This window comes from Prionailurus viverrinus, chromosome E3, assembly GCF_022837055.1.
Source record: "Prionailurus viverrinus isolate Anna chromosome E3, UM_Priviv_1.0, whole genome shotgun sequence".
NCBI classification, from domain to species: domain Eukaryota; kingdom Metazoa; phylum Chordata; class Mammalia; order Carnivora; family Felidae; genus Prionailurus; species Prionailurus viverrinus.
This window is the reverse complement of record NC_062576.1, coordinates 18,180,763-18,194,699: the sequence shown is the minus strand read 5'-3', so window position 1 is coordinate 18,194,699 and position 13,937 is coordinate 18,180,763. Positions and strand designations below refer to the sequence as shown.

At 51.0% G+C, this 13,937-nt stretch overlaps 1 protein-coding gene across 1 annotated transcript; it reads right to left on the bottom strand.

The window, feature by feature from the left end:
• Nucleotides 1–2,816: 2,816 nt before the first annotated feature.
• SPN (sialophorin) lies at nucleotides 2,817–6,994 on the bottom strand. Its single transcript, XM_047839409.1, has 2 exons — nucleotides 6,946–6,994; nucleotides 2,817–6,554 (listed from the first exon to the last, which is right to left on the bottom strand). Exon 2 carries the CDS (start codon nucleotides 6,524–6,526, stop codon nucleotides 5,102–5,104), a length of 1,425 nt encoding a protein of 474 aa, XP_047695365.1. The 5' UTR covers nucleotides 6,527–6,554; nucleotides 6,946–6,994; the 3' UTR covers nucleotides 2,817–5,101.
• Between the last annotated feature and the right edge of the window lie 6,943 nt (nucleotides 6,995–13,937).

Genomic DNA, 13,937 nt, shown 5'->3' with positions numbered 1-13,937 from the left:
CTGCCAGAGGAAGAAGGAAGGGGCTGGTCCAGCCAGCCCTTCCCAGATTCTCTGGGGCTCCCTCCCTCCTCCCCTCTGCCAGGACCCCTGGGGAGGCACACACCTTCTCCTTCTTCCACTTTCTGCTGGACTGGAAGAGCTCTTGCCTAACTCAAGTCCTCACCCCGTTCCCTCCACACACCCAGCCTTCCCCAGGCCGTGAGGCTGCTGGTGACAGCTGGAAAGCTTCTTTGATGGGTGCCCTGGAAAAATCGCGGGCTTGGGTCCTAGGTTCAGATCCCAATTCCCCATTAGTTCTAAAAATCTGATTTTCTGAATAAGTGTATTTGTCACTTGACCTATTTTCCCCCCCTGAGGCCAGACCCCCACTATATCCAACTTGAACTAGAATAACGCTCTCACCTTGGGCCGCACTCCCTTCAGGCCATCCTCCTGGATGCCCGGTTTACCCAAAAGACAGACAGACCCAAGCTTGCCACAGGTGTACTTGAAATCGTCATTTTTTCATTCACGAATTCATTTATCCCTCCATTCAGTAAACACATATCAGGTAGCTGCTGTGCCGGGCCCTGGACCCTGGAATCACAAAGATGACGCGTGGACTTGGAGGGGCTACACTCTAATGAGTGAGGGACACCGTCACACAGTTACAGCCCGGGTGTCGTGCGGTCACACGAGGTGCCGTGGAAGAAATACCGCGTCTGTTGGGGATGGAAGCGGCAAGGGCGGCTTCACAAAGGCGGTGACATTTGAGCTGAATCTTGACGGTTGAGGAGTTTGGCGTGAAATCAAGATGTGTGCGTCATGGGGCAGGCCGGGGGTGGGCTGGCTTCGTGCAGTCTTGAGTAGGTGGCTCTCTTCAGGACCAGCCCTCCTGGGATGGATCTGGCCCATAGCCCAGCTAGGCTATCCAGAGGCCACAAGCTGGCCAGGCAGGGACTGAGCACCCTGGGAAACTGAGGCACACAGGCACCCATTTGCAGCTCATTGTCCCCGGCAAGGAGATTGTCTTCAAAGTACCCTGGGTTTCCTTTGTCTAAAAGCTCTACCCCAAACCTCCCTAGAGCACAACAGCCACCCACTGTGTAGGATACCCTCGTAGAGTTTGAAAGTTTTCTCTCTACGTTTGGCTGGAGTCTGCTCCTGCAAATATTTTGGGAATCTTAGAATCTTCTGGTTATATTCCTCTCTGGTCTTGCTAACAATCCAGGCTTAATCCGCTTCCTGGCACAGTCACTGAGCTTGGGGCTCAGAGCTGGGGTCTTTCTCATTCCCTCAGCCCAAGGGCTTAGAGGACTCAGAACCGACAGGTGTCACCTCTACTTGTATCCCACCCATCACAGGTTCCGCCTGCCGAACTGAACATGGTCCAGGGTCAGAAATAGGGATGCAGAGGACATTTAGGTGTAAATATCCTTTTTCAGAAATGAAATGTCCTCAGAAGCATGCATGGGGGCCCTTTCTCCTGTCTGCAAAAATGAATTGCATTAATAGCTTTCTCAAGACTTTCTCTAAATCCTTTTACCACCTGGAAATGTCATTTTGCATGACACAGCTTTATTTGTAACCATAGTCTTGAGTGCACTTTTGAGAACAAAATGGAAACGTATTTGAAAATATAAGACGAGGAGTGTCTGGGTGGCTCAGTCAGTTAGGCGTCCGACTCTGGATCTCGGCTCAGGTCATGATCTCACGGTTCGTGGGATCGAGCCCCACAGCGGGCTGTTGGCTCTGACAGCATGGAGCCTGCTTGGGAGTCTCTCTCTCTCTCCCTTGCTCTCTGCACCTCTCCTGCTCATGCTCATGCACACTCTCTCTCTCCAAATAAAAAAAATTTTAAAAATTTAAAGAAAAAAGAAAATATAAGATGAAGTATAGTACATCATGTGTACGTGTGTGTGTGTGTGTGTGTGTGTGTGTGTGTGTGTGTGTGAATCCTGTTATTAAGAAACTGGAATGTGCTGGTAATTAACTTGTTACTGTCTGGACAAAATAAATATTTTTAACATTTTGAGCTACACCCTCAAGCACACATCAAGAAAAACACATGGCCTATTCAGGGACCTACAAGGAATGTGATGTGGCTGGAGGGCATAGAGTGTTTGCACCAAGGGCTGACCAGTCAGGGCCAGATGTCAAAGGGGTCTTATCTTTCAAGCTAAGGCTCTGTCTTGACCTCATTAGGAGGGAATCTGAACCCTTGTAGAAGAGTCATGGGGAGCATCATGGGCAGAGTGTAGAAGAGGTTATGGTCAAGAAACCCAAAGAGAAGTCTGGGCAGGACCCAGGCAAGGTGTGTTGGGGCCTGGGGGAAGGAAAGGCTCTAAGGGACCATGGACGCAGAGTCAGGGGGACTTGGTACCCAAGAGGCAAAGACAGGAAGAAGTGGGGTTTGATGATGGGTCTGAGAGGCCCTGGAAGAGTCTAGAACAGACTTAGGTTTGGTGACCTCCCCACTGCTTTCAGAACTGAATCCAGGGGCGCCTGGGTGGCGCAGTCGGTTAAGCGTCCGACTTCAGCCAGGTCACGATCTCGCAGTCCGGGAGTTCGAACCCTGCATCAGGCTCTGGGCTGATGGCTCAGAGCCTGGAGCCTGTTTCCGATTCTGTGTCTCCCTCTCTCTCTGCCCCTCCCCCGTTCATGCTCTGTCTCTCTCTGTCCCAAAAATAAATAAACATTGAAAAAAAAAAAAAAAAGAACTGAATCCAAACTCCCTAGTCCTTCACAGTGGGGCTCCAACCCGCCCTTCCCACCTCATGTCCTTGAACCAGACACCCCATCCCCCCAGCGAATACCTTCTTGGTACTATTTTTTTCTAATCGTAACAGTGATAGGTATTTATTACATAAAACTGGGAAAATACAGAAAAGTAGAAACAAAGTAACAATCATTCGTAAACCTCTCACCTGACAGATAACCACAACGAACATTTGGGATATTTCCTTCAAGTTCTTTTTTTTTTTTCCACAAACGTCCATGTTTTTGCATTTTCATTACAAACCTAGATTCGTACGTATTTACAGATTAGTAACTAGCTCTTTGTTCCCCGGTGACCTTATATTATAGACGTTTTATTGCATAGTTTTGGAGCACATGGTGTAATAAGCCATTTACAAACATTTTCGTACTCGATATGTTTGGCCCTTTCATTACCACACTTGATAATTTTCTCTTTTGTTTCTCTCCCCACCCCACCCCGGCCCCCTTTTGGTTTTATAGTATCTGCTGCACCCATTCCAACGTGCGCCATGAAACTAGTCACACGGCCCTTATGGCAACTTTGCGTTTACTGCCCCCTCTGCTGAGGGGGCCTTTCCCCCCTTTTCAGCCTGGCAAACACCTTCCACCCAGCCATGGCGGCATGACTGGCGAGGGCTGCATTCGTCCCAGCTCAGCCTGTCCCCAGTCCAAGCACAGGTGGCACAAGCCACGGTGGCCAAGTGGACCCATGGTCACTTTCTACCCCCATCTTCCGTGGCCACTTTCTGTCCCTTCTCTCCCCTCCCCTCCCCGAACCACAGGAACAGATGCACCCCTGAGCTGTTCCCCTCCCCTCCAGGTCAGGCCACGGGCAGTCACACACTCAACTTCCCAAGGGCCTTTCTGTGGGTCAACCTGTCTCCTCTCAGCCACTGCACCCTCTGACTCAACAACTTCCTCTTTGCAAATTTCCTCTTTGTCCTGGGGAAATACCAACTATCTCTGGCGCCCTGTGGCCCCTTGGGCTCTGGCCTGGGGTGGGGTCTTCTCCCCGCTCCCAACCATCCCATCCCAGAACCGCAGGGGAAGCTCCCGTGTCTATGGGCCTGTCAGTCTCACGGACTTTTCTCAGAGAAGGGAAGGAGCCCGCCCCCAGTGGAAGAGGAGATACAAACACATTAAACGAGGGCCGCCTGGCTGGCTCAGTCAGTTGAGTGTTCTCGACTCTTGATTTCGGCTCAGGTCACGATCATCTCACGATCTCACCCTCCCCGCATTTGAGGCCTGCACTGGGCTAGTGCAGGGCCTGCTTGGGATTCTCCCCCTCTCCCTCCGTCTCTGCCTCCTGCACGCTCTCTCTCTCTCTCAAATAATTAAAATTTTAAAATCCACATTAAACAGGTAACAGCAACACCCTCCCCCCCCACCTCAGCCCTCCTCTCCCCTGCCTTGGGAGCAAGCCAGCTGGAGTAGGGGGAGGCTCTGGGCACGGGAAACAGCGGCTGAGCTGAAGAACCACACTCAGGTCACACATGCAGTCTATCAAGCCCCACGCTCTTTATTGGGCTACAGACATGGCTAAATCTTCTGCCGCCTCCACCCCACCTGAACCAAGATGAGGACACAGATGTTCTCAGGGGCTCCTCGGATTGGCAGCTCCCGTCCCCTCCACACGCCGGCCCTACTCACCGCCACCTGCACAAACGCGGCCAAGGCCTGGCCTCTTGCACGCAAGCTGCGCCCATGACAGGACACACGCGGTGCCAGGGTTTCTGGAGGACTACACCCGCCAGGAAACTTTTCTCACCTCTGCCCCTGGGAGGAGAAGGAGCTGCCGCCTCAATCCACAGGTAGGGGGTGGGGAGTGTGGGCCAGGCACCAGCCTAGGATCCGAGAGCACATCTAGGTGACGCCCCCCAGTCCCTGCTCTGATGGCCAGTGGCCGGGCACGGAGCACTGTGCAGTGTCAAAGCAGGTTCGTGGGCTGAGCCGGTAGGACTGTCCTAATCTATGGGGCCAAAAGCACTTTCCAGAGCAATTCTCGGCGAGAGTTTGCTGGGTTGTCCCCATCTTCCTTCCTAGACTCCCATGTCCCTGGGGAGTCCTCTGAGAAGGCATTGGCCAAGGAAGTTTGGCATTGTGGAGACTCAGCAGCTGATTTCAAGGACAAAAACGTGGAGAAGAGGGTGATGAGGACCAGTTGGGATTGATGAGGAAAGTCTGTTGGTTCCGGGGGTGTGGGTGCCACCTGGGAGACCTGGGGTTGAGAAGCCGGATGAGAGCTCGGGATGAACATACAGGGTGAGGACCCAGACGATGCTGCGTGACAAGGAAGCTGGAGGCGATGATAGGAGGGAAGGTGGTGAAGGCCGGGAGCCATTCTGACCTGCGCTCCTGTTTTTCACAAGCACTGAGGGGCCTCCACATCTCCGGCCTCTGGCCCCTGGGAAGCAGGGGCCTCCACAGCCTCATCCTTGCTGCCCACCAGCGGCTCCTCCTCCCCGTTTAGGACGGGGGGCGGCCTGGCCTTCAGCTCCTCCAGCTCCAAGGAGCCTGGTTGCGACTTGCGTCTATCGAAGAAAGTGGTGAGTGTGGGCCGCTGGCCAGACGCTTCCCCCTCGGAGACCCCGGGGCCCTTCCCACCCCCAGACCCGCCTGCTGCTGCTGTCAGGGCCTCCTCGTCAGACACCTGGGCCGGCCCAGCCCAGGCATCTACTACCCCGTTGCGCTTTCCTCCCCTGCTTAGTATCAGGGCCCCTGTCCTCCTCTTCTGCCGCCGGCGCCACAGCAGGAGTAGGGTCACAAGGATCGTGAACACCACCAGGGCCACAACCACAGCCACCAGCAGGGTGCCATTTTTCTTGGGAACTAATGAGGGATGCCTACTGGCTGTGCCTGTAGAAACGGGGGTTGTTTTTGCCGAGGAGGTGGGGAAGCCACTGGGCCCCTTAGGGCTCGCCCGAAAGCCAGTTGACATGGTGAGAGGGGTTACACTGGCTACATCAGAGGTCTTCAGAGAGCCAGTTGCCATGGTGGCAGAGGGTCCCCTGGCGACATCAGAGGTCTCCGGAGGGCCAGTGGCCATGGTGGCGGAGGGTCCCCAGGTGACATCAGAGGTCTCCGGAGGGCCAGTCGCCATGGTGGCGGAGGGTCCCCAGGTGACATCAGAGGTCTCCGGAGGGCCAGTCGCCATGGTGGCGGAGGGTCCCCAGGTGACATCAGAGGTCTCCGGAGGGCCAGTCGCCATGGTGACGGAGGGTCCCCAGGTGACATCAGAGGTCTCCGGAGGGCCAGTCGCCATGGTGACGGAGGGTCCCCAGGTGACATCAGAGGTCTCCGGAGAGCCAGTCGCCATGGTGGCAGAGGGCCCCCTGGTGACATCAGAGGTCTCCAGAGAGCCGGTTACCGTGGTTCCATCAGTCATAATGTGAAGTTCCAGAAAGTCTTCTAGTGATTGAGCATTAGTTTCCAGGTTTGATGACTTCTTGGTGGCAACTTCCCCAGAGACCGATGGCTCAGGTACATGGAGGTCACCACCGGCAGTAGTGGAAGCCCCGAGAAAGAACACCTCATTGGCTGTATAGGAAGCTGAAGAAGGTGGGGAGATCTGGGGCCCGGTGCCGTTGCTCTCCTCGCGGACTCTGGCTGTTGCAGGACTGGGGGTCACTACGCTGAGGTTTGGGGGCTCAGAGAAAGTTGGGGTCAAAGAAGCAGAGGGTCTTGTGGGTGCAGACGTCCCCAAAGTGGTCGCGATGTCCACAAGCTCGGAGTTCGTCTCTTGGGTCCAGACGCCCCCAAAGAGGAGGAGAAGCAGGATCATTCCCATGGCCACGGGCGTGAGCAGGAGCAGAGACCTGAGGGAGGGGAAGCTGGAGAAATACCAACACACAAAGCGCTGAGCGGGAGAACCTGGCCGGGCCCTCCTCCCCGTCTGCCCACTTCCCTGCTAACTGCCAGGCCTAACTTGCGGCTTAACGGCTTTTTCCACCCTTGCTTTTACTATTATCAGAAAGAACAAGGGCACAGATGCTGGCCGCTCTGCCGTCAGCCCTGATCCTCAGGCTCCCTGAGCCCTGGCTGCTCGTGCTCCAGCGATGGCCAGCCCCCTGGCCCTCCCTGACCCCATTCAGCCCCGGTGGCTCCTGATCTTTTCCTGTCATCTACCAGGCCCTTTTCAAGCCACAGCACATCTCCCGCGGCCGCGAAGTCTCCCGCCCCGCCAGGCCGCGCCCCATACCAGCTCACTTGATGAGGGCACAGGGCTGGGACCAGACCACTCCAACTCCTCCTGAGGCTGGGGCAGGACTGGGCAGATGGGCCCCAGGGGGAAAGGAAGTGGCCCTGGCTCCACCCACCCCACCCCGGCATCCTGCCCCACCCGCCCTGCTCCCACAGCTGCTGTGTGATGACAGCTCCATCACTCGCTCTTGCTGGGGTCTGAGATGATGCCAGGGGCTCTGGGGTCTTGGCTGAGGCAAGTGGGGTCGTGGAGGGTGCCGGGGGGAGGTCTGGAACGGGGACCTCGCTGGGAGCCGGGACGGCGAGGGGTGAGGCTGGCAGAGGGATAAGGGTCAGAGCCGGTGTGATGCGAAGCCGCGCTCTAGAACAGGGGGTGCGGAGGAGGACATGAGAGGGGAGGGTGGCTTCCTTTGCATTTGTGGTTCCCAAGTTGTTAGGCCCAAACCCAGGGTAGCACCCTTTCCTGCCCCCGAGAGCAGGGTAGCACCCTTTCCTGCCCCGAGAGCTCCCCGGAACTACCAGGGTAAGAAGCCTCGGCTCTGGCCGGGGGGGCCGCAAAAGCCTTTGCAGGCCGCGTGCAGTCCCGATGGGCTCTGGATGACATCTCAAGACTGGTGGCTTGGGGGGCCACCACGCGGGGTCCCAGTTGTGGGGTGCTTAACTAGACCAAGGTGGTTACGAAGCACTCATTCGTCATGATTTTATTTGGGGGGAAAACTAATAAAGATGTGGGAAGCTATATGGAAAACAGTCTGGAAAAACATCTACCGAGGCATTAACCAAGTTTCTTTGGATAGGTATGAGTAAGGGGTCCTTTATTTTCTTCTTTTGATAGTTGCTGTTTTCTGAATTTCCTCTAATTGTTTTCTTTTTCCTCCTCCTCCTTCTTTTTGTGTGTGTATACACATATTTTTTCACTTCTTCTATTTATTTATTTGTTTATTTCTGTTTCTCTCTTCTAATTTGTAAGCTTTGACTTTCTGCATGAGTGTGATTTTGGCTTTTTGCCTTTCTTTAAAAGAAAAAAAAAAATCATCAAAACCAGAGGTGCCTGGGTGGCTCAGTCGGTTAAACATCCGACCGGCTCAGGTCACGATCTCCCGGTTCACGAGTTGGAACCCCGCATCGGGCTTTGTACTGACAGCTCAGAACCTGGAGCCTGCTTTAGATTCTGCGTCTCTCTCACCTTCTGCCCCTCTCCCACTCGTGCGCTCTCTCTCTCTCTCTCTCTCTCTCTCTCAAAAATAAATATTTTAAAAAATCAAAACCACGTTTTTATTTATTTATTTATTTATTTATTGAGAGAGAGCATGCATGAGCAGGATAGACAGGCAGAGAAAGAGAGAATCCCAAGCCGACTCCACTTTTCAGCACGGAGCCCTACATGGAACTCAATTCGATGACCCTGGGACCTGACCCAAAATCAAGAGTCAGACGCTCAGCTGACGAAGCCACCCAGGTGACCCCAAACTGATTTTTGTGTTGTAGAAGTATATGTATACTTTTGCGTATGTAAAAGTATATGTACGTGATAAGTGATTGAACAGGTCCGTGGGAAGGCCTGGGGTTATATGCCACGAACAAGCTAAGGAGTTCATCTGACACAGATACATGAGACACCTGGGTCCCAGACAGGGGAATCCATCACTCACAGCAGAGCAGGCAGGAGCATAATGTTTGCATCAGTTCCCCTCGCCCCCACGTCCCACAAAGGGTGACACACAGGGGCTTGCCCTGCCGCTAAGGAACTCTGAGCTTGGGGCATTTCCCCCTCTTTGAGCAGGTGGTAAGCAAGCCTGCTCTTCAGGGCAACATTACTGTGTCCCTCAGTCACTCAGCCCAGAGAACATCCCCAAGAAATGGCCCGGATGTAGAGCAGCTGGGACCTGTGTTCTTGGCATGCGAGCAGGAGTGTGCGGGGATGCTCAGCTCCCTGGCGGATTGCCTCTCCTGACAGTCAGGAGAGTGTAAGGAGGAAAAGCTCCAAACCCTGACACCAGATAAACGTTCAGAGCAAAGTTGTGTGTTACATCTGTGCTTATGCAAGCATATATGCATATATTTCATTATATTACATCTTATTCTACATACTGTTCTGCGCTTAACTGAACAGAAGAAGGAAGGAAAGAAGAGAAAAAAAAGAAGAAAAAAACCATTCCATTGTCAGACATTTAGGTTATTTTAACATTTTACTACGGCAAATAGAAAAGTACAAACAATTGGCTGAGAAGTAATTGGAGGTTAAATTTTTTTTAATCGATTTATTTATCTTAGAGAGAGAGCACGAGAAGGGAGGGGCAGAGAGAGAGGGAGACAGAATCCCAAGCAGACTCTGCACGGTCAGCGCAGAGCCTGACACGGGGGGCTCAAACTCACAAACCGTGAGACCATGACCTGAGCCGAAACCAAGAGTTGGTCGCTTAACCTACAGAGCCACCCAGGCGCCCAGGTTAAAATTTCTTTCTTTCTTTCTTTCTTTCTTTCTTTCTTTCTTTCTTTCTTTCTTTTTCTTTCTTCTAAAAAGTCAACCACGGGGCGCCTGGGTGGCGCAGTTGGTTAAGCGTCTGACTTCAGCCAGGTCACGATCTCGCGGTCCGGGAGTTCGAGCCCCGCGTCGGGCTCTGGGCTGATGGCTCAGAGCCTGGAGCCTGTTTCCGATTCTGTGTCTCCCTCTCTCTCTGCCCCTCCCCCGTTCATGCTTTGTCTCTCTCTCTGTCCCAAAAATAAATAAACGTTGAAAAAAAAATTAAAAATAAATTAAAAAAATAAAAAGTCAACCAAAATATTTGTAAGACTACACAGAGATTCCCAGTTTCCCAATCTTTAAAACAATTACTGAAGCACAATGCATTTTTGACAAAATGTCATTTCAACCAAATTGCTGCTGACAAAGTTGGACGTTCTCCAGGCTCTATGTGGGGCCCCAGTTCCGGGGAGAGAAGAGAGAACCAGGCTGGGCCCGGGCTCTAGCCTGAAGCGCTCAAGAAACAGGGACCTATCTGCACAGACTGTAGACCCTGGAGTGGAGGGAGAGATCATGAAAATGTGAAAAAGACATCACAGAAGGGCATTACTTCGAAAATTCTGGTAGCAGCACTCTGCCAGGTACAGAACCAAAGGTTCTCTGTGCATGGTCCCAGCTGCTCCTCACAGCAAGCCCATTTTACAGGTGAGAAGGCCAAGTACAGAGAGATTAAGTGACCTGTCCTAGAACAGGCTAGGCTCAGTGCCAAGCACTTCACCTTTACATAGTATTTACTCTTCACAACAACCCTGTGAGATACCGGTCATCACCCCTAATTCTGCAGGTGGAGAAACTAAGAAACAGAACAGTTCAGAGACTTGTCAAGGCTCAGGCAACCAGCAAGGGCTAGAGATGAGCTTCAAAACCAGGTTGGTCTAAGGACCCAAGGCCAAGGATAAGGATCTCCCAGGTAGTACCAGGGTCAGAAATTTAATTACTGGGTTACATGCAGAGACACGTTTGTGTATAAATGATTCGAATAATAGAAGACCTGCTAAAATTAGGGCTAGAATCAGCCTTGGGAAGCGCCTAGGAAAACTTCAGAGAAGCAAGGTCTTCAAAGGCTGAAAGGAATGGGGACTCCGCTCCTTCCTTTATACCCTACATCTAATGTGTCTGTACATCCTGCGATCTCTACCTTCAAAATGGGGCCAGCACCTGAAACCCAGATCTTGGCTCCTAAATACCTCTCTCCTTGGAAAGGAACCAGGGCTCCTAAGAAAATGGCTGATTCCAAAGCCGGGGCAGGGAAAGCACAAGGTAAGCCTGGAATATCTTGTTGCATCAGGAAGTAAGGACATGCTCAAAGAATGATAGGAACGGGTCAAAGGGACAAGGAACTAGCTTGAAGGAGTTTCCCTGGGGCCAAAGCAGAGACACCTCGAGCATCAAAATGAATAAGTGTAGTGATCGATTAATGCACTGAATAAAGAAAGAACCCATGAGTTCATATGGCTCCTGAAACTACCAGAAAGACAGAGGGAAGGGGAAAGGGAGGAAGATGGGAGAGAGGAGGGAGAGTGGTAGGAAAGCTTTTCCAGTAGGAAAAGCTACTGGATCATTGTAGAAGGAATGTAGAGTTTTAAAATGACCAATCTACAGCCACCATATAACTGATTCAAGTAAGAATGAATTGTGGAGTAAAATTGGGGCAGCAGGGGTGGGGTGCATATATGATATTTTTACAGGCTTAAAATATCTCCCCACCAGATACATACACATTACGAAGGAAAATTAGCAACTTCACGGTGGAGAGATCAAGCAGACATCATCTTAACCGAATGATCGCACTTTTTTTTTTTAAGATTTTATTTTCAAGTAATCTCTACACCCAACGCGGGGCTGAAACTCACAACCCCAAGATCAAAAGTCACTGCTTCACTGACTGAGCTAGCTAGGTGCTCCAACCAAGTGATCAAACTTAACATCACCAGTCATGGGGCAAACCAACATTGGGAGGCTCCAGATATGGTGCACTGAGAAAGACACAAAATCACATCTGTGGTAGTCCCAGCAACAATGCAGAACCTGATTGTTAAGAGACATCGGGCAAGGGGTGCCTGGCTGGCTTGGTCAGTTGAGCGTTCAACTCTTGATTTCAGTTCAGGTCATGATCCCAAGGTCATGAGCCCAAGGTCATGAGCCCCACATCCAGCTCCCCTCTGAGCATGGAGTCTGATTGGAATCCTCAATCTCCCTCCCTCTGCCCCCTCCCCTGCTCATGTTCTCTCTCTCTCTCTCTCTCTCTCTCTCTCAAATTATATATATATATATATATATATATATATATATATATATATGGGAAATCAAATTGAGGGACATTTTATAAAATAACAGGCCTGTACTCTTCAAAAATGTCAGCATTGGGAAGGACAAAGAAAGCCTGAGACATTCTTCCAGATCTTGAAAGAGTGAAGAGATGTGACAACAAAATGCATTATGGATTGGACCCCGGAATCAGGGGGAAAAGTTGCTATCAAAGACACCATGGGAACAGTTGGCAAATCTGAATGCAGCCTGTAGAGTAGACGGTAATATTGAATTCACATTCACTTTCCTGAACTTGATAAGTACATGCTGGTTACAACAGAGAATGTTCTAGTTTGCAGAAAATACATCGTCGAAGCACAGAGGAGTGAAGGTGCACAATGCAGCAACTTCCTCTTAAACGATTACACACATTGGGGCGCCTGGGTGGCTTAGTTGGTTAAGCATCCAACTTCGGCTCAGGTCATGATCTCACAGTTTGTGAGTTTGAGCCCCGCGTTGGACTCTGTGCTGACAGCTCGGAGCCTGGAGCCCGCTTCGGATTCTGTGTCTCCCTCTCTCTCTGCCCCTCCCCAACTTGCGCTCTATGTCTCTCAAAAAAATAAGTAAATGTAAAAAATGAAAATAAAGCAAACAATTTTAATAAAAAAATTTAAAAAAAGATTCCACACAAATAACAGTAATAACAATAAAAGTAATAATGGAGGAGATAAAAATGAAGTGTATGTGTCAAAATGTTCACAGATAGTGGAGAAGCTCCTGGGTTGGTGAGCTGTGGGGATTCGAGGAGAGCCGTGCGCTCCCAGAAGGCACAGAAGCTCCACCCCCTTCCCTCACTGATGCCCTGTGCACAATGGGGCTGTTCCTATATTCTCGTATATTTTAACCTTTTCCTAGGCCATCATTTCCCTCATTTGTTTAGCACCTGCCCTGAGATTTGAGAAGACAACTATGGAATAAAATAGCGAGAAAGAATGTCTTCCAAATCTTAATTCTCTACTCAGTTACTCATAAAAGAAGAGAAAGAAGTCTTTCTTTTTTTTAATGTTTATTTTATTTTTCACACACACACACACACACACACACACAGTGCGAATGGGGGAGGCGGAGGGGAAGGGGAAGAGGGAGACACAGAATCCGAAGCAGGCTCCAGGCTCTGAGCTGTCAACACAGAGCCCAATGCAGGACTTGAACCCACAGGCCGCGAGATCTTGACCTGAGCTGAAGTCAGATGCTTAACCAACTGAGCCACCCAGGCCCCTGAAGAAATCTTTTAATTAGTGGTCATTAACAAAAACGCTGGATGGGGTCATCACACTTCCCCAAGGGCAAGAACAAAAAAACCCAGAGGAGGCTTCTGAGAACTACGAAGTTTTTATGATGTATCCAGATGCCGTACTGAAAATGTATTTCTACCACCCGTCTATTATTTGCTTAGGCATACAGCAGGGGGACATGTTTTTTTGTTTTTAAAGTTTGTTTATTTATTTTGAGACAGAGAAAGAGAGAGAGAGAGAGAGAGAGAGAGAGAGAACACTTGGGGCTTGATCTCAGGTACAGTGAGATCATGACCTGAGCCAAAATCAAGAGTCAGATGCCTGGGTGGTTCAGTTAAGTATCTGACTTTTGATTTCAGCTCAGGTCATGATCTCACGTTTCATGAGTTCAAGCCTGCTTGAGGTTCTCTCTCTCCCTCTCTCTCTGCCCCTTCCCTACTCATGCCCTCTCTCTCTTTCTCAAAATAAATAAGGTTAAAGAAAAAAAGACACTTAACCCACTGAGCCACCCAGGTGCCCCTAAAGTTTTTTATTTTTAAGTAATCTCTTCACCTAATGTGGAGATCAAACCTATGACCCCCATATCAAGAGTTGCACACTCCAGCAACTAGGCCGGCTAGGTGCCCCCAAAATTTTGAAAATAAAACAACACAGAAAGATCCAGAGTCTGACTACTCTCCTCATCACCACTACCCCCTGGTCCAAACCTCGCCTACTCTCACCCGGTACATGCACCAGTCTCCTTCCCCGTGACCTCATCCTCCTTTGGATGCTCTCTTTCCAACAGAACAGCCAGAGGGCCCCAGATCACACATCTGATCCTACCCTTCAGCTGCTCCACACCTGAAGACCGTGCCCACCCGCCTCAAGTCCTCAGAATGGCCAACGAGGCCATACGTGATCTGCCCCTCCCCCCACCCTCCCTCCCT

Bases quoted from the DNA above. Each gene is read 5' to 3' on its own strand.
- SPN (XM_047839409.1), bottom strand. From the start codon at position 6,526: ATGGGAATGATCCTGCTTCTCCTCCTCTTTGGGGGCGTCTGGACCCAA.